The sequence below is a fragment of the Acipenser ruthenus genome, chromosome 5, assembly GCF_902713425.1.
Source record: "Acipenser ruthenus chromosome 5, fAciRut3.2 maternal haplotype, whole genome shotgun sequence".
In the NCBI taxonomy this organism is placed as follows: Eukaryota; Metazoa; Chordata; class Actinopteri; order Acipenseriformes; family Acipenseridae; genus Acipenser; species Acipenser ruthenus.
The window spans coordinates 84,543,734-84,570,335 of NC_081193.1; the positions used below are offsets into that span (position 1 = coordinate 84,543,734).

Sequence of the window (26,602 nt, forward strand, 5' to 3'; positions counted from 1 at the left end):
TAATAGTCCCAAAAAAGGTTTGTCATCCTGACAGCAGAACTTTTATTTCTATTATAAGGTTATAAAGGCATGGAACACGGCTCAGGTTTGTATTATTTTTCTCTTTCAAACTTTAGAACCTGTCCTGTTCTCTCACTGTAGAAAAACAAACTACACTGCATTGTTTTATGCCAATCAATATTGGTTACGAAAATTGTGGCAGTTCTCTGCGTTGCACTTGAACGAGCCGCAGATCTGTGCAGTCCAGCCAATTAAACCTTTAATATCCAGTCAGCCAATTAAAGCCTTCTAACCAACTGGAAACAAAGTTCAGATGCCTGCATTCTCTACATGGCTTCTGAGTGCTTATGTATAATCTGCACGTACTGTAACTAATGTAAAGTGTCTTGACGTGACATGGTAAGTGCTGACTGAAATGTATCATGACCAGAATATATATAGGGCATACCATTTCCCCAAAGCTCTTCACAACCACCCTAGAAGACATTTTCAAAACACTGGATTGGGAAAATAAGGGGCTGAAGATCAATGGAGCCTAATGGAACCACCTATGATTTGCTGTCGACATCATCATATTTACAGTGTGCCCGGAAGAATTACAAACAAGAATTCATGAACTAATGAGGCTAGCATCTGCTTATCTCGATCAGTTAATCAAAGGTTTTGAGAAGGCCAACAGAATAGCAGATGGATTTGATAGGTATGACAATGAAGCATCTGTCAAAGCAATGGAAACAGCACGGCGAGCAGAAACAGGATCTGGAAGTAGCAAACAATACCAGGTTATTGGTGGACGAGTATGAATGCAGCTGCTAATAAGCAATCCCTGTTGAGATTCCTCAGCATGTGAAGCGTGCATCATGGCTAACTAAAATTTGGATGGCATCCCATGTAGCCAAGCCTAATTTAGGATCTCCACTAGACCATGGGTGGAGAATGGAAGATGCTGGCATGGTGCCAGTGTTTTTTGTAGGCCTGACAGCTTCTGAGCTTTTACAGGATCTTGTATACTCTTGCAGTACTAGCAGTCTCTGCTGTTCTTTAACAAGGCGCAGTTTTAGCCAGCAAAATCAGCAATGTATTGACATTTGCCCATGCCAGGGAGAGGAGAGGTGCTGTACTCCCACAGCAGTTCATCAACTTGATGATGAAACTGCTGAAAATGAACACTGACATTATAATTTGGCTGACTGAGTACCTGTCCATTAATAGTGTTTCAAAAAAAATATCCAATAAACTATTTATCAAAAATAAATGTTGCTTTATTCTCATTTCAGAAATAAAGCATTGCTGCAAAACAATTGGGAGTGAATATCATTTTAAGAATTCAAGGAAAAAATAAATTTTGACACTAAATTCCAATTATATTTTCCCATTTATTAGTCAAATGACTTAAAGTATAAAATATAAATATCACTAAATTAAGACTTAAAGAAAAGGTCCCCGTGTTAGAACCAATACATATGATTAATAAACTGTATCAATCAAATACAAATCTCAAGATTAATCAAACATGTAACAATTTGGTAATATGTATCATATAATATTTTCTTACTACATTGTTTTAAATGAGGTTTCTGTAGAAAGTACAAAATGGTAATATAAAACATGAGGTTAGAAAGTTTTAACATTTTAGGTATTTTGTGTTACTCATACTTAGGGGTCTACTTAAATCGCGGTAAATTTACGTATTTTTCACGGGTATGTTGCGGAATAAAATTAGGATTTCGCGGACAAGTTTAAACATTAAATAAACCTAAGTAGACAGTATTTCAGAACACTATAAAGCCTAAAAATAGTGGTACTTGCTTCCTTACTGCTTCCCTCTAATGCTGAAAACTAGATTTTAGCAACCTAAATCAAAACAATGCAGCACCAACTTTGTCCCGCCCCCTCCTGCACAGTACAGGTCACATAAAAGCAGTAAAGACGCACTGATAGGCTGAAAACTTTGTCATTTGAATAGTAAACAAGAATGTTAACTGCTTTGGAGAATTTATTTTGTAAATGTTACTTGTGGACATTTTTTGTTTGTTTGTTTTTTGCTTAAGTGCAATGCAAACAGGACGGCAAAGGAATAAAAAAAGGGCTCTCTACAGAAGGAAGATACGTAGTTTGCGTCACTTGCGTTGTGCAGTAGTTCATTTAAACAAGTTTTCTTTTTCCTCTCCGTACTTGTTTGTATGCATTGGCCCCTAAGAGGTGAATTTCGCGGTTTCCACAAAATCCGCGAAATCGCGATTTAGGTAGGTCCCTACTGATACTTTTTCAATGTGTTTGTGTATTAGAAATATGGGTGTTTGAATTATTTAAGGATAATTTACATTAACTCTGTGCCTTTTCCCCTAGTCCGTCTGATTAGTGATACAGCAGCTCTTATACATAAATACTTAAAGTCCCCAAGTGATTTCCCTAGTAAAATAACTTTATATTTAATAACTAAATAAACAACCGCTCTCAACCGGGGAACACAGGGCAGCTTTGATGAGGTGAATGACGGGTACTGTAAATGACTCTGAAACCTACTTGAGCTTCAGAGAAATAAACAGCATGTTGTGGAGGGAACTTTGGAATATCTGGATGTTGCCTGTGGAGAAGTCTGGAGCAAACAGGAATGTTTATTTAACCTGGGGTCACCTAGGTATTAATTACAGTGAAATCAGATCTATTTCCTCACTGGCTGACAACAATGCACAGGGGAGTGTTTGAGATGACAATCAACATTAGGATGTCCAGACTCTACAGATTGTGAAACAGCCCATTGAAGGAATCATTACAGATTTGCATCATAGTCACTTAACATTTGAAAGTACACTTCCACTAACCAACAGAAGATCTTCAGTCAGAATATAAGACAGTAAATCATTTACCGGATGCACTGCACGAGAATAGTGAGCCTCTAGACTATGGGCCTCATTTACGAAAGGGCGCTAAATTTGGAGTTTACTGCCTCATTTACTAACAAAGAACGCATTAATTTACGTGCACAGTATTTAGCTAATTTACATACCATACTGTGGATACTGCATGTATTGTGAGCATTAATATAATGTGCATGATAATGTTAGAGACTTACCCGTGACCACTGTGCTCCTGCAGTCCCGGCTCTTTTGGTCAGTACCTTACTGTGAAGGTGGAGGTGGCTTACACTGACCGGAAATGAGCAATCACAGACACAGCAGCACTCGGCAGGGGACAGGCACTGCTTACCTTTTAATTTGTATTCCTTGTCTGACAAAAAAATGCCCTTTTCCTTTCTCCTTTAATGCATATAAAGTAAAAGTAATTCTCTGCAATGGCGTATTTTTCTTTTTGTTCTGCTCACTCGAGAAATATTGATTGATGAAACATAGCCTCAATTTTCTTCCTTGTCGGCATTGCCACCCTGCAGAGAAAACCTGTCCTCTGTGCGAGAAATGTAATATAATTCCATGTGAGCTTTAGCAGGGCTTTATTTATGTAAATTGCAGTTTATTAAATAGGTTGCAGTTAAAGCTGAATGACATAGTTTAAAATAAATAGTTAATACTCCAAAGCAGGGGTGTAAAACATACAGCCCGCAGGGCAATATTTGGTGGCCCGCCCATTAGTTTATAAAATTGCATTGATGTACTGACTACTGTATCGTTTTGGAATTCTTCTATATATTTATATAGACATTTCCAAGTACATTATGATTAGGGTCCTGCGTTTTACGCAACCTGTTTTTTCAATTGTAATTCAACTGCTATCCCCTAGATGTCCCTGCAGCCACTCCAGTTATAGTAATTGAATTCACAATTAAGAAATCAACACATTACGCTTTGACTAATTAGAAAAATAAAAGCTAATTATGATGAGTATAAATGGTAATTAAATAAATGGATGTGTTAAAAGAAAAATCGAGAGACCTAAACATCGAAAAGATCAGTATGTTTTGCACATTTTGTTTGTTCTCCAGGACTATCGAATTCCTTCGAACTGAAAGTAATATTAGCCGATACAGTTAATCTGCACTCTGTGAATTACTCATTGGTGGCACAGGGTGTTGTGAAATGTTTAAATGCATTTGAAGTTCATTTTAATAATGTGACTGGATTTGTCTCCGATAATGGCTGTTAGATGATCAAGGCATACAATGACATTCTTCAAAGTTTACTGCCAAATTCAGTGCATTTGACTTGTAATGCCCACATAATAGCCCTTGCCAGCAATATCTGGGCAAATAATTTTCCGAAAGCAGACAAGCTGGTTGCAACCGTTAAAAAAATTGTTTAAACATTGTCCAAGCAGAAAACTAAGTTTTAAAGACCACCTGACAGAAGCAATCCAACAAGAAGGCTGTACTTTACCCATAAAGTTGCCACCTGAGCCATGCATAACACGATGGGGCACTTGGTATTTTGCTGCCGAATATCATTCCAAATACATCCCTTTTTACGCAGGCTTTGTGGAAAAGGAAATGAACATTTCACCAAACACTGTAGTGTTAAAGGACCTCCAGAAATTGCTTAAAGATGTGCAAAGTTTAAAATCTCAACTCTCCCTAATTGCGACGCATGCCAAAGGACTGGTGGATCGTGAAGTGAGTCCATCAAACTTATAATAAAGTTGCAGAATTAATAAATACATACCGAGCAATGGAACAAGAGGTACACAGCACAGACACCGCAATAAACAAACTATGTGTAAAAACCTTCCATGATGTTTCTGAAAAACTGACTAATTACTACAACCAGGATCAATGCAAAAATAAACCAGGTTATTTTCAACCAGCTCATAACTTTCTGATGCCAGTAAGGATATTCGACCCACAACAAGTGTGTAGTTTGGATCTGGAAGCCCTCCCATTATATTCTATTCCAGGATTTGATGCTGATTGCAAATCAGAAATGGACAAATACCTACCATATGCAAAATATAACAGCAGTAGAATGACTTTGAATGAATTTTGGATTAAAGCGGAATAATTATTTCCCAATTTTAACATGAAAGGCTAAAATATATTTGTCAGTTGTTACCAATTCTGTAGATGCTGAAAGAAGTGTTTCTTCTTATGGCCAAGTTTTTACAGAACAACATCAATCTATGAAAGAAGGCCGGGTTAACCAACTGACGATGCTTAAGTTTAATAGCAACATTTAATGCATGGGACATTCTTTCATGAAACTGTAAGTGACACTTAATGTGCTGCTTGCGAACAACCTTGCAGTATTATTATGATTATGTTATATTTGTAATATATATGTTTCAGCATTGATGTTATGATTTCAGTATTTTATATAAATTGTTCTGGGAATCAGTCCTGTTTTTTTAAAATATTTTGTTGACAAATTATGTGTTCCTACTAGTAAACTGAAACATTTAAATTATTTATTTACACATTCTAAGAAATAATATTGAATAAGACGTATTAGTAATAAAAGGGATACATGACTAAAATGCCAATGCGCGTTAATAGAATGACTAATTGAGATGATTAAAGGAATCAGGATTATTAATCAATAAGTGGTTTAATTAAGGAGACCACATGACCACCTTGAGGCCCTATATGTGACCAAAACCATGTTCACCCAAAATGTGTCAATACATACAGTATATTCACCATGCATAATGAGATTTCTTAACAGATTGAACATTGGTTTACCGGACCCACTTGAATCACAATTTTGTATCCAATGTAATTTTAGTTGAATTTCTAACATTAGTAAATGTGAGAATTACATCTGAATTGGATGAACTGCACACAATGCAGATGTATAAATGAACACTTACCTTCGGATAAAACGGATTAAATGCCACGTTGATCACAGTATCTGTATGTCTGGAGAGCTTGTGGATAAAGCCGCTGCTACGGATATCAAATACGTAAGCCTATAAAAAAAAATAATAATAATAAAAAAATATATATACACAGTACTGTGCAAAGGTTTTAGGCAGGTGTGAAAAAATGCTGTAAAGTAAGAATGCTTTCAAAAATAGAAATGTTAATAGATTATATTTATCAATTAACTAAATGCAAAGTGAGTGAACAGAAGAAAAATCTACATCAAATCAATATTTGGTGTGACCACCCTTTGCCTTCAAAACAGCATCAATTCTTCTAGGTACACTTGCACAAAGTCAGGGATTTTGTAGGCATATAGTCAGTTGTATGATGAAACAATTATACCAAACAGGTGCTAATGATCATCAATTCAATATGTAGGTTGAAACACAATCATTAACTGAAACAGAAACAGCTGTGTAGGAGGAATAAAACAGTTTACATTCCTGTTTATGCCTCAGCTATACACTTTTAGACAAAAAGCATTAGAACTTTATATTTATGTTATTCAGAGAAAACTGACACTTACGTTGTAGTTTTTGAAAGTATGGCTTTGACGTTTTCTTTGGGAGATATGTTTAATCTCATCTTTGTTTCTACATATTTGTTTCTAAATTGTCTGAGTTGTTTCCTCCATGCTCCTGTCTATCATGCTACTAAAACTCAGCTGATGGAGTAACAATGCTTGATTTAAAGTGAGGCCAAAACATGTAGACTAAACAGTGAAGTCACACATGGGTATGAGACTCCCCAGATGCCTACTGTTCCTGTGTGTTCCAAGCAAGCTGTGTCAGAAAACTTCTCAAAATCAGCAAGACTGTCATAATTGGCTGCAACAGCTGTTGCACTGTCAATATTTTGAACCTCCTTCAGCTCAGATACAGGTTGACTTGTCTGAGGTCGAGGATCGGTCTGAGGCCACCCTCCCGCTTGGGCACTTTTAAGTAACTGGAGTAAAACCCTTCCTCCAACTGGAGGGGGGGCTATCATGCAAATAGTTTTTGCAGCAGAGCTGCTACGTCCTGAGACACCACCACGGCATCCTGCGGATCCGTGACTTATGTTACAGTCACACCCCGAAAGGGAAGGGGGCCATGCTTGAACTGCAGAGATTAGATCTGAATGGTAGTAAGCACCCAGATGTCCACGGTGCACTGACGCCAATACTCCAGATGGCTCCCTGGGCCTGTGGCAACAAACCCTAAGGGCTGCTGTCTGGCTTTTGGCTTGGCCTGAGGCTTCTGCCTCTGCGCTGGGCATTGGAACCTATAGTAGCCTCCGCAGCGAGCAGCTGCAGGCTGGTTCTGAACACTACCTCTGGCAGCAGGCGCAGCCGGTCCTGGAGGCTGCTGGGGCCTAGGGTGCAAGTTTGCACACTGGGGGTGGTTGCTTGGGAAGCAAGCGCACCAGATTCTTTGTGGATTCCCACACTGCAGCATCTCATCCACCGCTGGACCAAAGGTATGCCCTGGTGTAATAGGGGCATCCAATAGTGGTGCTTAGTCCCCGTCAGGCACGCTTGCCTGGGAAAGCCAGAGCTGCCTGTGTGTGGCTACCAGAGCTCCAGGTTTCTACCTACAGTCTGCCTGTTCAGCTTTAACAGACGGAGCAGGTTCTTATTAACCGGACACAGCTAATCCAGCTGTTGTGGTGAGAGCCTGTGACTGTCACAGAGGGACCTCAGCAAATATGACGATTAAAATTACCCAGCCATGCGGAAACAGCAGGAGCTGTAGCCGGGTGACCCCAGAACGACTGGATCTCAAAAAGATAGTCTGGGTGCATATGGGGGGGGGCACGAGAGAGGTGGTAGGCTCGTCATCAAAGATGGACTGCCTTGTCTCACCTGCTGTAGGTCAGGGCAACCCAGGCATTATGCAAGTTGCTTAAAGACAGCAATGAGGCTGTTCAAGACCTGAACAAGACTGGCTTGGTACCAGACTGGGGATGTAAGCCCTGGTCGGTAGCGGGTTGGAACCAGGATGGTACTAGGACATTACCGGGTCAGTGACTTTAGCACCGGGTCAGTATGGTACAGTACCAGTGCGGTAACCTTAGTCCCGGTTCGGTATGGGGAACAGAGCAGTATGGGTCCACCAGTTCGCAGTTACCGCAGGTAGCACTGTACAGGGATGCTCACCTGTGCAAGCTACTGGCAAAGCCACTCAGTCAGTACTCACACGATACTGAGGGAAGCCTGCTTCTTAGAATGAACCAACAGCTGTTGGTACCAGGTCAGTTCGATAACGGTTTGGTGACTTTAGCACTGGGTCGGTACTGTACAGTACCGGTGTGGTCCTGGTTTGGTACCAGGTCGGAGACCTCGGTAACGGTCCACTGGTTCGCAGTTACCGCGTGTAGCACAATATAGGGATGTCCACCTGTGCAAGCTACTGGCAAAACCACTTAGTCATACAGTGTACATTTAGGACATCCTCAGACATCACTCCTTCCCGTGCCAGGATTCAACCCTCCTTGAGTCAATTGTCAGGAATCAGGCATGTCCTACGCAAGTCAGTCGTCAGGCAAAAAAGTATAAAGAAGCCTACACTCCTTATAGATACATTTTTTTTATTAAAGAAAAAATAAATACATAAATAAATACATACATACATACATAAATAAATAAATAAATAAATAATAACGGCAGAAACATAACAAACAGCAGCAATCAAGCCTTCATCAGTCAGGCATCAGTCCTCGAGTCACTCGTCGCCCATCAGGCTTCAGTCCTCAAGTCAGTCATCAGTCATCAGGCATCAGTCCTCCTCGAGTTTTTTTTTTTTTTTTCAGGGAGAGTGACGGGTTGGACGGAGTCATCTGAATCACCCAATCAAACAAGAGCAAAAATACTTTCGGTGCTTCCATTGGATGACACAGATGTCAGTGTAGCTGCTGATTGGTGCATGCGTTTTTACCTTTATTTAGCATTTAATATGTATATTTTAAGCGTTTTAAAAAATACTTTTTTAAGCTGTGCAATTTCATTATTTGAATTAGTTTGGATTTATATTATAAGGCAATTCTGACGGCATCTGACATAACTGTTTAAAAAAAACAAAAAAAAACTGATATCTGACGACTGACTCAAGGAGGACTGATGTCTGATGCCTGATGCCTGACGACTGACTCGAGGAGGACTGATGCCTGATGCCTGACTCGAGGAGGACTGATGCCTGATGCCTGACGACTGACTTGAGGAGGACTGATGCGTGACGACTGACTCGAGGAGGACTGAGGACTGATGCCTGACTCGAGGAGGACTGATGCCTGATGCCTGATGTCTGACTCGAGGAGGACTGATGCCTGATGCCTGATGTCTGCCTCGAGGAGAACTGATGCGTGACGACTGACTCGAGGAGGACATGCCTGATACCGGACGACTGACTCGAGGAGGGGCGATTCCTGACATGGGAAGGAGTGATGTCTGAGGATGTCCTAAAATGGACACTGTACAGTCAGTACTCACACGAGACTGAGGGAAGCCTGCTTGTTAGAATTAACTAACAGCCCTAATAATGGTGATGCTAAGAGTTGTCACCAAAACGGCATCAGGATGCAGTAGGAGGGATTGCAAGCAACCACAACCGAAGCAGCCTCTTGGTCCTGCACAGAGCTGCTGAACCCAGCAGCTGCTCTCACTACACGTGTGCCACAGCACACACTGCAGATAAGCCTGCGCTTAGTCTGAAATTACAGAAAAATACAATGAGAAAAGAAAATATTTCTCCAATACAAAATACAGTAATAACAATTACTTCAATTATACAAACCGTCTCGTAATTTTGTCCGAAGCCAAAACGAGAATAAAATAACTCCAGCCAGAGCTATTGCAGCCTGGGGAGAGAGCACAAAGTCAGCCGACTTACGTTGCTTAATCCCTGGGAAGGGGCGACTCAAGCCGCTGGCCGCAGTGGAACGTAACAAACAACAGGCTGTAGTGCACAATATACACGTAATTAATAAAATAAAATTTCTAAAAACACAATAATTACCAAACATTATACAGTCATAAGCAACAAGAACTTATCTGATAGGCCCCTCAGGTCAGTTCTTGAAAGGAAAAATGGCGCAGAGATCTGTGAGCACTGTCATTTTACGCCCTCGGGGGTTGGCCATGACTGCGTCACAGGCTCTACGAGCAGCTTTGATATATTTTATTCAGGTTTCGGATCGGTAATGGTTACAATTCACACTTGAAAGGGAACTACATAATAAGTATGCAAGATCCATGAACCAGCATTATGGTGCTTCAACCAAAAAGTTACTGTAGAAATCTCACATATCATATCTTTAAAAATTCTCTACTCACTGCAATCACCACCATAACATCTGATTGATAGTAAAATCTTGGTTTCCCTTTAAAAAAGTTACAACAGCCACATTTTAACATGGCCCTAAACAAATCTGGTCCTTGCTAAAATCTAAATGATCTTTTTGGCCAGCTGTTTTAAAGCAATCATGAGATATTTAATTTCAAGATGGTCATACTGGAAAGGATGTCAGGGCCAGGGCCATCCCACAAACTCCCCAGGTAGTTGTAATTCCTACCATCTTTCAACTAAATACAACAAACAGTTTAAAATATATTATCAATCTTTTTGGAGATGGCACAAAACACAAAAGCTTATCGAATGATAAAATAGGACCCCCCCATGGGAAGTTACTGAAGTAAAAGTATTGTGTCTGAATAGATTGCAAGGTAGTCATGATAACTGGAATATGCCTCCCCGGGCATGCCCCCCAGCCAATCCGGACCTCCCGATCAGCTCTGCACAGCCTCCCCGGGCACGACCCCCAGCAAATCCAGACCTCTCGATTAGCTCTGCACAGCCTCCCCGGACACGCCCCCCAGCCAATCCGGACCTCCCAATCAGCTCTGCACAGCCTCCCCGGACACGCCCCCAGCGAATCCGGACCTCCCGATCAGCTCTGCACAGCCTCCCCGGACACACCCCCCAGCGAATCCGGACCTCCCGATCAGCTCTGCACAGCCTCCCCGGACACACCCCCCAGCGAATCCGGACCTCCCGATCAGCTCTGCACAGCCTCCCCGGGCACGACCCCTAACAAATCCAGACCTCCCGATCAGCTCTGCGCAGCCTCCCCGGACACGCCCCCCAGCCAATCCGGACCTCCCAATCAGCTCTGCACAGCCTCCCCGGGCACGACCCCTAACAAATCCAGACCTCCCGATCAGCTCTGCGCAGCCTCCCCGGACACGCCCCCCAGCCAATCCGGACCTCCCAATCAGCTCTGCACAGCCTCCCCGGACACGCCCCCAGCGAATCCGGACCTCCCGATCAGCTCTGCACAGCCTCCCCGGGCACGACCCCTAACAAATCCAGACCTCCCGATCAGCTCTGCGCAGCCTCCCCGGACACGCCCCCCAGCCAATCCGGACCTCCCAATCAGCTCAGTGCCGGGCAAGCCTACCCTTAGCAATTTCCTTAGCAATTTCCTTAGCAATGCGTCTCCTGTTGCACGTCCCAGCTGCTTCCATAAAGGCACATATACACCCAAGAACCAGCGATAGGGTCTCCCTGTCACACATACCCTTAGTACAAAACAGTTGAATATGGCTAACAGAAATATGTACATCAAACAGAGGGGTCTCTCTTAATTCACCTGGGCCATGAAAACCACATGAATACTAACTTTGCTTTATTGAGCTCATAAATTATCAGTGACTTAAAAGAATCAATTTCATCACTCCTCCTGTCAGCCTTCTGTTAAAACATTCATATATGGATCTTATTCCAATAAATTGAGTTAACAAGTAACTTATCTAAGTGACAGTTAAGGGCTAATCACACTACAGCGTTTATTCGCTGCGTTTTGTACAGCTGACGTTTCGCTGCAATTTTTGTACTCAGACTTAAACGTCAAACGCAGTTTTTCACAACCCTCTTCTTCATGCCCATTTGCACTCCAAATACCACAGGCAAGATGGGGGAATGTCTGATTATATATATGTATAAAAACAAAACATCAGGATGCATCAAAATGATTGTGTTTGGTAGTCCTAGTACTACTGCAGCCAATCTGACATGCACAGTCTCCCAGTCACTCTGTCATGCTTCCTTTTTATTGGCACCCTGGGCCAATTCGCACCACACACATATCATATATATGACATGATAACCTCTTGAATTTCTTACCTAAGCAAATAAATACAACAGAATTTGTAGGATATGCTATACAGGACAGCAATAACCATACGGGAGCTTGTACCCGATCTATATTGCCTTCAGAATACATCCAAATTAAGCAGGACAGGGTGGTGATTACGCCGTTTATCATCCAAAAATCAAACCTGTTTTGCTTTTTTTTGCAGCGAATTTCGCTTTTTTTTCACAGTGATTACGCTCAAGTGTGAAAGGTAAGTATTCAATTCCATAGGTTCGATTTATTACCATAGAAAACGCAGCAAATAAACGCTATGGTGTGAATAGCCCTTTACATTGATTTTGTTTTTTATTTTATTTAACTGATGTTACTGCTGTGCACGCAATCAGGTCAATTGAAGTATGCGTTTTTTGTACAATTTGGTCGCCCAACCCAAAAATAAGAAATGTCAGGATTTTACTTATTACCATTGTTATTAATGCATTGCATCAAGACAAATATAGTCCATGTTTGAATCTGCAGCATTAATCTAGCTGTAATAGAAGGACGTTTAAAAAGTTAGCCAGCTGTGAGCAAATACACAGATGGTACACAGAGAGATTGCTATTGCATGTACTATAGGTTTCATGCAATTAACAGAAGCATTTTTGTCATGAAGGAATAAAGCAAAGCTTATACTCTGTCACAGGATACTTAAGATAAAACAGATGACTTATAGCTTGGTAGAGGAAAAGTACTACATTTACTGAAAGGACTACATTCCTTTCAGTAACACACTTTACTGTCTGAGTGGTTAAACAAATTACATTTCCAGATCTTTTGTGGCTCTCGCATAATGGTTGCAAAGTTTTTAAAAATGTTAAAGTATACCAACTGGTTGTATCATACATTGTCCTGCTGCATCTAAAAGTAGGATGTCTGAAGCATCTTTTACATCTGAAGTTTGAATTATCAGGAGCTTACTACCTTAAAACATACCCTAAAAGATCAAACAGATGAGCAAGTTATCCATCTCATTTGAGTTTCCATAACACCAGCTCACAGCATGGTTTTCTTCAGTAAGATATTAATGATCCATAAAACACTCAATAGTAGTATTTAGTAATACTAAAATAATCTAAAAAAAATCCTGTATTATTAAAACATTCTGAAACATGATCCTGTCTTCTACAATGAATGTATGCAACGCATTATCTACTGTCTGTATTACAGTAGTCTCCGGCTAAGAGAACACCCCTCGGGAAGCAAGCGAAGTGTTCTCTTAGCCGAAGTGTTCTCGAAGACGGAGTTGACCACCAGACACAATATGAATCAATAAATACATAAATATGTATAACGCATGTGCATCAACATATGAAATGAACTGAATAAGTAAGAGAAAAGCAATAGTCAAGTGTATGTTAATAAACTATAATAATAATAAAGTAACAGATAAACTAACGTTAATAAACTAACTAAATTAACACAGAACCCCTACACACTTTAAAAAATGTAGCAGCAATATACAAGACATGAACATTATTTAACAGAATGTTGAAGCAACTCACCAGAACAGAAAACACCAATTTTTTTCAAGAGCTCGAACAATTTCCGACTTTTTGTAGCATGCCATATTTTAGCGACGAGGTTCTATTGTGGAACTCCAGTGGAATACAAACAATTCAATGATATGATGGCAGTTCTGGAAAGATTCAATAAACCAAAAACATGGTATAGAGCATGGCATTCTGTCTGGCCACCTGCAAATTCCTATTTCAAACTGGTGGACCCTACATCAAAGTGGAGGGGTCCTTCAGACAGAAGAGATGGGCGAAGTCTTGTCCTTCTGAAGCAAAATATGTGAAATGATATACAATACACTAATATCACCAGTAACCAATCATATAATAGGAGCTGAGGGACATGTACAGTAGTTACGTTTCTTCTCATTTTTTCTCTTTAAAGTCTTAAAATTGTTCACCACAAGGATTCAACAGCAAGACTACTAGCTTCACTCTTAAGCTCCAGAGATCTGCAAAGGAAGGGATAAGTACTGAACTAGTTGTTTGGATCCCTGGGATCTTTATAAGATTAAAGTGTGCCAGCTGGATGAGAATTACCACCAAATCAAATCATTTTAAGGCTTGAAGCACAACCTTACTGGCTAAGTCACAGTACATGATTTCTCCAATACATGCTTTCTCCAAAACGTCTATTCCCAAAAGCAGACAAATATCTTCAGCATGTTCATTTTCAGGTGTCTTACAGCACTGGGGGAAAAACAAATGTATACAGGATATCAGAAAAATGAAATACCATCTTGGCTTCTACTGAAAGAACTAAATCCCTTTGGTAGTCATTTTAGTGTTTGCATTCCGACAATTTATCAAATAAACTCATTCAGAATATCCTTTCAAATTTGAAAAAGAGGTATCATTAGTTAGTGGCATGCCTTTATTTCAATTCATTCTGCAAAAGGCTGCAACAGCTCTCTTTGTGTCATGGGAGAGATGTTAATATTTGCAATTTTGAACTTTAAGCAGGGTTGTTAGATACAGCTGTACCCAGGCAGTGTGCCCTGTGTCCATTGGAACAACAAGTCAAAACGCCAAGTTTGAAAAGAAGCTGGTAAAAAACATATGCCCAAAACATTTCACACGCACAAGTACAGCCAAGTCAGAATTAAGGGACAACCATATATACTGTAGGTTTTATATATATATACTGTATATATAAAAAAAAAAAGGTCAACACGTGCTTAAGTTCCAAAAAAAAGATGCCTGGTATACAGACATGTTAATCTATAATTGTTCTTAGCATAAACATTTCAAAAATATTACTATAAACTAAAGCACTTCTGATTTTTTTCAAGAATGTTAAATAATATGTAGCCCACCTTTCCTACGGCCATTTTGTCTTCTTTCAAAATCTTTTCAACTACACCAGCTGCACCAGATTTTATATCAGCTATTAGCAAATCAGGTGCTTAAAGAAATACAGTGTGGTCCGTTTATAAGAATCACATCCGTCCTGGGTGTTTTGATTCTTATATGCGGATGATTCTTAAAAGCGGACCGATATGATTACTGTGGTGCAGAATCAAACTTAGCATAAGAATGCTAAGAGCTTGTTCCCGGGATGCAGTGTAATGGGTTGACCACTAGGTGTCACGAGTTCCCGCATGTATGCACGCCCACAAAAAATCCACAGCTGCTTTCCTTAACGAATTATGGTTAATCAATTGGTCAACTGCTTGTTAAAGTTAATGACACCTCGATAGAAAAGGCTTAACCGTTAGCTTTGTGATGGGGGTATAGAGACGTAAGGAAGCAGAAGTAACAAAGAAACCAAAACTCGAGTAAGAGATCTAGTGTTTGTTCCATACGAAGTACTGTTAGTTAGTGTTCCATCTGAGAGCTAGGTTTATTTTGTTTGTTTTATTAGCGGTTGTTTTGCCACCTCAGTGCAAGAAAAATAAAACCAACACCAGTTTAAAACTGTAAATCAAGACTCCAGCCTGATAATTTACACTGTCCTCGGCCACTCTGTTGCATTACAATTAGCACAAGCGTGCCATCAGCAGTTTAAATACAGTATACAGATGTCAATGGTGCTCAGTTACTAAGGACAATACATCAAAACAAGTCCTCATGGGTCAGCAGCTTGTTATACGATCAAGGTTGTGGCTTATGTTTACTCGAGGCTGCAGAATCCTATTTTACTACAGTATACTTGAGAAACGATCATCTCGTGAGGGTGCCTAGTTTAACTGCCGTGCTGTGTAATGGCCTTTGAATTAAAATTACATTACAGTACAGTATTTTACTGTCAGGACTACCACTGCATTTAAACATCTATGGCTTACTTATTTTCTGTTGCGATGCAAATCTCACAGTTTTTCATTAAACAGAGATGCGAAGTGCTGCAATCCCGCAGTTTTTGGACCATAATCGAACACCCTAGAGAGAGTTTTTAAACTTAACAAAATGGCACACATCACCTTACACCTCCCAGAGTGAATTGGTTGTCAAGTGAATCAGATAGAGTGGTCCTGAAAGTCCGAAGTCATGCTGGTATGCTGACATATATACACAATTTGGAACATTTGTTAGCCAATAAGATTGCTCGCTCTATTCTTGCCATTCTATAAATACTGAATATGTATTTGTTCATTAAAATGGTTTTACCAGAAAAAATAAATAAAATAAAAACTCATCAGAGCACATCTGGTGTTCATGACTTTCATCAGAGGCATACACTGTGACAAAAGGCAGAATTCAGGGTATAAACACAGACGCATCAACAATTAAATAATGAGTAATTAAAAACAGCTATTAAAATAAACAGATTTCACAGTAGCTGAAAGAATGGATCCAACCTGCTGTGACTGTAATTGAAGATGACCAGAAAATAAAATAAAATGTTGTAGCAAATTGACAAAAAATGCAAATGTTGACACCACCTGTAGGATTTTTGACTGTTAGTGACGCACATATACTTGACAGCTTTATGCCATTCATCCCATGCTTAATGAAATAGACAAACACTAGGGGCTGTATTTATACAGGTATTGCATCCTTTAAGAATACGGTTCTAGATAACAAATAGATTAAAAAAGGCCATTAAAAGAGCCAGTATTTAATATACGTTCTTTGTATAAAAACCCTTGTCAGATGTCATTGTCAAAAACAAAGCAGAACCCGAGTCCAATCAACCAAATTTTTTGCAATTCAGTAGCAAGTGCTTTACAGATTTATGAAAATAAAGTTCATATTAAAGTCAATTATACATGGGTTGTTCATTGAACACCTTTTTTTCACTGTGTGTAACACATTTTCTAGTTTAAATCATGTTGAAAATTGTAGGTTTGTGGCATCAGTCAGGTTACTTGCAAGTTTGATGTGTTACAACCTGAAATCTTAATGCATTTAAATTGGATTTTTTTTTTCCTTTGATTTACACAACCCTACTCAACACTTTGAAGAGGCAAGAGAATTTTTATTGTGAAACAACAGTTAATGAAAAATAAAAAAACTGAAATGTCTTGGTTAGATAAGTATTCACCCCCCTTAGTCAATACTTGGTAGAACCACCTTTGGCAGCAATTACAGCTGTGAGTCTTGGGGTAAGTCTCTACCAGGTTTGCACATCTGGATTGTGCAATATTCGCACATTTTTCTTGGCAAAAGTGTTCAAGCTCTGTCAAGTTGGATGGGGATCGTTGATGGACAGCAATCTTCATGTCTTGCCACAGATTATCAATCGGATTCAAGTCCAGGCTTTGACTGGGCCACTCTAGGACATTCACGTTCTTGTTTTTAAGCCACTCCAGTGTCGCTTTGGCTGTGTGCTTGGGGTCATTGTCCTGCTGAAAGGTGAATCTCCGTCCCAGTCTTAGGTGTTCTGCAGACAAGCAGGTATTCCTCAAGGATTTGCCTGTATTTAGCTCCATCCATTTTGCCCTCTACCCTGACAAGCTTCCCAGTCCCTGCCGATGAAAAGCATCCCTATAGCATGATGCTGCCACCGCCATGCTTCACAGTAGGGATGGTGTTACCTGGGTGATGTGCTGTGTTGGGTTTGCGCCAGACATAATGCTTTGCATTTAGGCCAAATAGTTCAATTTTTGTTTCATTGGACCACATAATCTTTTTCCACATCTTTTCAGAGTCTCCCACATGCATTTTTGCAAATTCCAAGTGGGATTTTACATGGGCTTTTTTCAGAAATGGCTTCCTTCTTGCCACTCTTCCATACAGGCCAGATTTGCGGAGTACCTGAGCTATTGTTAACACATGGACAGTTTCTTCCATCTCAGCCATGGAACGCTGTAGGTCTTTCAGAGTTGTCATTGGCCTCTTGCTGGCTTCTCTGACCAATGCCCTTCTTACCCGGCTGCCGAGTTTGGGAGGACGGCCTGCTCTAAGCAGATTCTGGGTGGTGTCGTATACCTTCCACTTTTTAATGATCGACTTGACTGTGCTCCAAGGGATATTTAATGCCTTTGAAATATTTTTATAACCCTCCCCTGATCTGAGCCTTTCCACAACTTTATTCCGGAGTTGTTTTGTTCCATTTAACTTATTGTGTGAATTCTGAAGTTAATTGGTTGCACCTGAGCTTATTTAGGAGTGTCATAGCAAAGGGGGTGAATACTTATCTAATGAAGACTTTTCAAGTTTTTATTTTTAATTGATTTGTCCCCCCCCACAAACACACACCATTTTTTCACACATTGAAAGTGTTGAGTAGGTTGTGTAAATCAAAAGGAAAACAAAATCCCATTTAAATGCATCAAGATTTCAGGTTGTAACACAACAAACTGTGAAAATGTCCAAGGTGGGGTGAATACTTACTACAGGCACTGTATCTGACTGAAATAAAAACAAAAACATTTGTTTTCCTTACACATTTGTTTTCCGATCCAGTTGCTATAAACTGTCCACAGGGTGTAATTGCAATACCACAAGGATGACAGCGATTCAGATGACCTTCATATCGGCGCACACACCTGCAAGAACAAAACAATAAGGATTTCAGGATTTTATGAAGGAAACTACGTTATTTTGTAAGTTAGAACAAATTATGTTTATACCAACACCACTACCACATGTAACTACTTTGTGTACTGTATGTATTTGATTAATGGGAGCACTGCAACAAAGTCAAATATGGTAAATGAGCTAATGTGCTGGCGATAATTCCCAAATAAGAAATAGTGCTGGTGGTTGCAGATAGGAAACATTGTAATCCAAAAATATTTATGCTTTTCATAACTGTTTATCAGCAGGTTATAATTCCTTCCAGTAAAGTTCACAGAAATATGAAAAAGAAAAGAAAACTTAAGCAGGTAATTATGTGATTTTTCATGTTGTCAAGATGCAACCAGAGTTTTCGGAAAAGACCTCCTTCTCCTATAGTACAGAAGCTAATGACTTTGAAAAGCTGTTCATAAAGGGGTTTCCTACACTTTGTCCAATTTTGTAGGATTTTCCAGTTAAAAATTAACAAAATGCAGCTATATAAAGAGGAAGTAAAGTTTGAAAATGACACCAAACATCTGTTAAAGATATTAAGAAAGAAAACAACTTTTATCACGACACTGAACACTTCAAAAAATAATGCTGAGTGTAGCTTTAAAGTCAAAGACAGGCAGTGTGGTATTGGTATAAAAAATTAAGTTAAATTACTTATTCAGTACCCTGCTGCGATATGTTATGGTGGTTACATCATCTCCTGTTTCTTTCACTTTGCCATACATTCTCTGAACTGAGATACAAAAATAATACATCTTGCATATCTTAATAGTGAAGCAGTACATACATTATGTGAACACGTTCATTTGCCAATAGAAAGAGAAGAAAAGGAGGTTTTAAACAGCTGGCATTCATTTTTAATAATAATGCCACAGAAGCCACTGATGTCTGGACAGTACCTACGGATAGATTTAGTTTAGTCTGCTACTACTTGCCATATGTGGGGTTGGAAAAGTTATAAGATAAAAATGATGTCTGCATTGTTTTGTACTGTCTACTATGTAAAAACTGTAGTCCCACATGGTAAATATGTCATTAGCAGCGGCTGCAGTTTACATTATCACTTACTAAAACAGATTTTCATAAGCATTGTTTCTTTTGAGTAATTTTCCCTGGCATAGCATGTTTTAAATGAAATACTTAAATCAATTACATAATTGAAATGACAAACATTATGACTAGAAGTATTTTTTTTGTGATTGAAAGACTTTGAATTGAAATTTCTGTTTCTGATTTTTTTTACAGATGTAGGTCTATCAGTGCCACCATCTATTAGTAATTGATACTTAATCATGTACATTGTTTGTTAATATTTATAATGTAAAATATCTTCTATCTCACCTGTGAGATTATATATGAAATACCTGTTTATGTTACAAAGCACTTTCCAAAATGACTGATCTATGGTATGTAAGAAAAGAGTGAACTAGTATTATTAAAGAGCCTGATTTGTATTCAAGATGTAGGTTGCTACTACATCTAATTACTACTTTACTATTATTATTATTATTATTATTATTATTATTATTATTATTATTATTATTATTATTATTATTTATTTCTTAGCAGACGCCCTTATCCAGGGCGACTTACAATCAATCGTAAGCAAATACATTTCAAGTGTTACAATACAAGTAATACAATAACTTTTGTTCAAGTGTGACAAACTACAATTTAGTAATACAGCAATTCACTTTACCATTCACCCGTGATGATTTTATATTATTTGACTATTAGGAAGACAATGAATATTTGACACTTGTGAAGTCTGTGTTCAAGAGCTGCTCTTCAGTTCTAGTTTCCTAGAACATGGGCTGGATTACAGAAGTAAGAGGCCAGCACCACCTGGTCACCTTTCCTTTTTGTATTGCTGTCAATGAACAGCTGCCCACTTCACCAGCTACACAGTATGGCAGTAGAAGATACTGCAAGTTGGAGCCCTGCTGGTTGTGATGCAAGGTGTGAAAAGGTACCATTAGAGTTGTGTTCAGTCTCTCACTAACTACTTTACCATCTGGAATAAATGATGACAGATTAAATACAAAACACAAAATGAAGAAGTTTTTGTGTTCCTGTAACTGCACACGGTACCTAATAAAATCACCTGTTTTAATAATGAATCCAGCAGTTTTTCAAACACATCAATCTTTATCTTTTTGTGCTAATCATCTATGGCTGCTCTTCTAAAAAGGTTATCTCCAGATGCACACGTGATCTTGAGAAGAGCTTTTGGTTACTGTTGGAGACTGTGTCGGTGTTGGTGTCTGCTGTTACAGACTGTGTTGGCCGCTTGGTTACCGCAATATACATAGCCTTGATGTATATATATGTATACATGTATGTATGCATGCATGTGACCTGGCAGAAGCTTTCCTGTTGCTTTATAGCCACATTTGCATTAAAATTCATCAACCATTTCAATAGCCGTTGACACCCCAAAACCTTTTATTAAGCTGGGAGACACTACAAAAAGAACACGGAGCACCTAGGCATGCAGCATGGATTCAGCAAATGGGCTGGTACTGACTGCAACATAAATGCCCGACAAAGACAAAAGGACATTCTCTGCTTTGTTTATATCTTTCCATAATAAAGTTAACATGAGCAAGGCAAAGCACAGTGTAATTCATTTGATTAAAAAGAAGGAAAGAAACGGCATTGTGTCCAAGCTTTTAAAAACCCTTGCATAGCTCCAACTATTCCAAGCCACAGAGAAACTTGCTTACATCACTGCATCAAAATACAAGAAAAGCCACAAATATATACCATGACGTAACTAGGCTTACAAAGGCATACATTACAGCTTTGAGACAAAGCAACCAAAATGGCAGCTTGGGAACCCATGGGAAATATCAAACATTTTCACTTGGCAAGACAAACTGGGAGAAAAATGCCACAAAATCACAAGATTTCTCCATTGCAAATGTAATTAACGTATCTGGAATTTCAGGGAATATTTTATGAGGTCTACTGTCTGTCTGTGGTTGCCACTGAACAATTTTTAAATTGGAAAGAGTTTACAGACACTGAGGGAATATTACTCGTTTTGCTTAAACTAACCATAAACCATATTGTAGCAGGGCAGCAGGGAAAGAGCCCTGCACACAAATAGAAGGGGCAGGGCAAAGCCCTGCTATAAAATGTATTATTTTGTATTTGTATTGTTTTGTATTATGATTTATTTATTATATAAAGGACGGTGAAAAGCCGTGCGTTTTGTTTTTGTTTTGTTTTAGGAAGACCTTGTGCAGAAGGTGACAATCTCCCAAGTTAATTAATTCATTAATTTGTTGTTAATCGGGAGATATTCACCAGCATAAAAGCCTGCAGTTTACCTGTCTCTGGGTGGAGTGTTGTGGGTGTTCGGAAAATGAAAACGAAACTAAAACAAAAGTAAAAATAAAAATAAGGATCAGTGATGGCCACTGCCCAGCCTGACCGTAGGTCTGTTTTGTTTTAGTGTTCGTGAGTTTGTTTTTGTTTAAACTTTTATTTTCGCTCTGTGAGCAGTGTTTTTGTGTTTAAATATTTATTTTATTTTTGTTGGAAAATAAAAATAATGGCGCAGTGCGTTAGCACCCGAACACATATGTGTGATTTCAGTTCCTGCTTCTGGCCTGACGTCACCACTCAGCCATCCGTCACACACACACATACATATATATATATATACACACATACATACAGCACACTCTCGATATATCGCGGGTGTCGGGGTCTAATATAAATCCACTATATATTGAGGGCCGCGAGACCCATAGAAAAACAAATAGGCTGATAACAAATACTGTACAACCACACCCTAATTTTATTGGTGGCGTCAGGGTCCAATATAAGTCCTCTACACAACCCGCTTTTTCTAATTTTTTGTATAAAAAGCAGCACACCGTTTTAATTCGTACAGCAGAGGGTAATTGCTTCTCATCAACTTCAGTCTCAATTCATTTCATGAGTCTTCCTCTCCTTTCTCAAATGCCCAAACCTGCTGCATAGAAAGAATCCATTCCATCCAATATAGGAGGCTTGTTGCAAGGGAGCTGATGTCACAGCCCTGTGACTTTTGCTAGTGCATAAATAAAAACCGCTTCAGCAAGTAGATATTTAATTTGCTTTGTGTTACTGTGCAATGCGTGTGCATATGATAACAACAGTACAATATTAATGCTTTGTTTTTAATTGTTTTGTAAATTTTTGTTTGTGGTGTGCAGTATGAAATAAAACGACCGTGATATATCTGAATCTGCAGTATAGTGAGGGGCGATATAACAAGGGGTGTGTGTGTGTATATATATTTTATTATATATATATATATATATATATATATATATATATATATATATATATATATATATATATATATACACACACACAGATATTTCAGTTTTTTATTTTTCTTAAAAATATTTCCCAACATAAAACCAATGTCACCTTACAATAATTGATTTTGAGTTTCAGTGTTTTAAAATAAAATATCAAACAGAACGAAATTTCAATGTACCATATGTAATTCAGTAATATGAGAGAATTGGTCAGGGGTCTGAATACTTTTGCAAGGCACTGTGTATGTGTATATATATATATAGTAACACAGCAGGGAGTGGGTTAATATCCTCCCTGCATAAAACATGTGCGTATGCACGGTTTGTTTAATTGTTTAATTTATTTTATTGTAAATTATCCCCTGCACCTGGAAGTAATTGTAAATTAGAACCAGGTGCAGGGTATTTAAGAGGTGCAGTTAGCCTGCACTGGACTGCTGAGTAGAAGGAGACAGAAGGTGTGCTCTATTTCCGAGCAGTCAATGTAAAAGGAAGTACTGTGTGTATTCTTAAAAACTGTGTGTTTTTGTTTTATGCCAGGTAAATGGCTTAGCCGTCCTGCAAGCTAGTCAGGGACCTGCATAAATGTGTATTTAGAGCTCCGAAGGAGCTAGGTGTTTATTTTTGTTTTTTGTTTATTTTTGTGTATTAAATATAGCGTGTTAGCTCTTTAAACTCAATTTCTGTGTCCTGGGTCTCCGTGTTATAGGGGCAAACGAACAACCATGAGTGCGGCCGGTCACTATATATATATATATGTATATATAGTGACCGGCCGCACTCATGGTTGTTCGTTTATATAATATATAATGTTTATGTACCAGTATGTACCACAATGGATTAGCTTCCTTAATAGCAGATTCCAGACTGCCAAAGCATATCAATTGCTGTGATGGCATGGATGCAGCATATTGAATCTTGTCAAATTAAAGTTAAGGTCAAAATAAATTAAACCATAAATTGTAACTTCTTAGGAGGGGGTCCTTAAAGAGGCCCATTAGCAATCGTTTAGCTCCACTGGTCTATGGCTCGTTGAAAGATGTCTGCACAAATAATTGACAGCATTATAATAACATACACTAAACATTGCAATACTATGCAACCCTGTTTCATAATATTTGCTGGTGTCACCACTATATCTAAGTCACTGGGGATACACGTCCCTTGCAGATTGAAAAGAAGTGGTCAACAAACAACCAAATAATCCTAAAAAATACAATGTGGTTTTGGGGTAACCCCGATAAAAGTTGTATTTTATAAATAATTTTGAAACATATAATACATGCTTAATATATTATGTAAATGCATTAGTAATGCGTTATAGTTAAGGTCCTGTGTAAGCAAATTCACAGACGATTTTTTCAATATTCTTAAGAATATTGAAAAAATATAAGAATATATGAAACACATTATTTCATAATTATTTGTATTTCATGCAAAAAAATTACATTAACTAACTGTACAGCTCTGCTGTTATGTGGCTGCGTGTGCTATTTGCATGCACATAGTGCTGTGTAGTGATTATGTCATGTGACTACAGTCAGTACATATCCGACCCTATGAAATTTTGACCACTGACAGTTAAAAGAATGTGACGCATATTTGATTATTTCATTTTGGCCCCTAAAAACCCTTGTCCGTTTTTCAGGGAACACAAAAAAGATACAATGTCAACAATACATAGCTGAAAGGACTGTGTTTTAAAATAAGCAGACTTCCATGTTTAGATGTACTGTAGTTGGGTTTGTTGGTACAGTTCTATATTTTCAACAGAATAAGTATTTTAATTCAGAATTATATGATTATGAAAATATCACTTGCCAAAAGAGAGGACACGTGGACTGTAATACAGTACATACTTTTAAATACTGTACGTATTGTAGCAGTATGTAAAATTCTCCATTAACGACCCAATAGCAAAATTAAATCAAAATGTTACCCATGAGGAAACAATTTAAAAACAACACAGTTTCCAGAATTAAAACAGTATCCAAAGTCAGTATTCAAAATTGCAGAATATAGTGCTCAATAAGGCCCTAGTGTCACCGTTCATATACAAATGAAAATGCACAAAAACAAAAGATCACAGATTTTTAAAATATACATCACAGAATCTAAAAATGTTTAATGATTGTTTTATATTACAGTAGCTCTCGTTTGCTTTGTTGTTGCTGAATTTTGCGTCAGGTGAAACTTGAGGAAGCGCTATGTAACTGCAAAATAAAAAAACCTGTGATGTGACGGATAATCAAATAAATTGTAACATTGAAGAGCTGAGCATTGTATCAGAAAATTGGTGACAGAGTTGGAAATCACGTGTGACAGGTAAGTGCTTTAATTTGTTACATATATATAATGGGAATTGATTTGTTTCTTAATACAAGGACGGTAAAACGTGATTGACGTGTATCTGAGTATCTTATATCCGAGTGCTGACTGTATATGCAATCTAGTAGAGAAATTGAAATGCTACACACTGTAAACAATGAAATGGATGTCTTTAAAAAGGCTAAAAATGTGTCTACAGCAGATCGCATAAAGCAGTATCCAGCAGGAGTTTTACACAGCAATGGAGGTAAGCTCTTTTGTTCGTCCTGCAACGTTACTGTAGATCACTACCAAAAATCATCTGTTGACAGGCATTTAGATTCAAGTATTCACCGAAAGAGAAAGGTGGAAATCCAGAGCAGTACCAAAGAAACAAAAAACAGTGACTTCCATGTTTCAAAAGTCCACTGAAAACCATGAAGCACAAAACACATTGAATTTTGACCTGACAGAGGCGTTTGTTTGTGCAAATATCCCTCTTGAAAAATTGGACAACCAAAAGTTACATAAATTCTTCAGACTGAATCTAGCAAATGGTGGAGCGATTCCTTCATCAACCCAGCTGAGACGTGAATACTTACCTAAAGCTGTCGAGTATCACAAGCAGATTATGGCATTAGTAAAACAGTCTGGTTGCTTGTCAGTCACTGACGAGTTGACTGATGCCCAAGATCAGTATGTGCTATTTTATTTGTTTTGCAAGGCCTAAATGGTGAACATGCAGGCTGTTAATTACAATACCATTTCACAGTCTATTGTAGAGTGCTAGAATAACTTTGAAGCTGACACCCTGGGATCCTTCAAGAAGCTGCTTGATGAGATTCTGGGATCAATAAGCTACTAACAACCAAACGAGCAAGATGGGCCGAATGGCCTCCTCTTGTTTGTAAACTTTCTTATGTTCTTATGTTGATTTTGATGATTTTGAACACATCTAGAGACACCCCATAGCACTTCTTAACAAATGATAACCACATTGCAGGACAAGTATCCATCTCTACTGTAATGCTGGGAACATGAGCACTGATTCTCCAGTGAAGCCATGCGCTCCACAGGCACTGCAGAACCTAATGCAAGGCACATGGACAGCATTAATAACAATCTGCTTCTGTCAACATCTAATTATTGTAGACATTTTCAGCTCCACTTCATTCATTCAAAATAAGGAAACCCTTAGGAAATTGTTTTGTAAACCAAATAGGCCATTTGTACTACTTGGCCCACTTACATTTTTAACAATACTCCAGGTCAAGGGCATACACCAAAGCAAATGGGTAGTAGTTCACAGTAAATGCAATATACTGTTTTTTGTTTGTTTGTTTGTTTGTTTGTTTTCTTTTGTTGTTGTTTCTTTGCTTTTTTACAAATAATGATTGCAATTTACCATTTAGTTGGATTTGCATGATACGTGTATATCTAAATTAAATATGTTATTGGTCAGGGGTCTGAATACTTTTACTCCCTGCAATATTATCAAATATCAAATAAGTTTCTTATGGTAAATG

The 26,602-nt window shown here is 38.6% G+C and overlaps 1 protein-coding gene across 1 annotated transcript in view; it reads right to left on the reverse strand.

Annotated features, from left to right (window-relative positions):
* The window catches only part of wdr27 (WD repeat domain 27), a 120,997-nt gene that overhangs the window by 43,276 nt on the left and 51,119 nt on the right, over positions 1–26,602 (reverse strand). Inside the window, exons 23-24 of the mRNA XM_034004074.3 lie at positions 18,323–18,425; positions 5,755–5,853 (exon numbers count right to left, since the gene is read on the reverse strand). Coding sequence (XP_033859965.2) covers positions 5,755–5,853; positions 18,323–18,425 — 202 coding nt within the window. The remainder of the gene's footprint in view (positions 1–5,754; positions 5,854–18,322; positions 18,426–26,602) is intronic.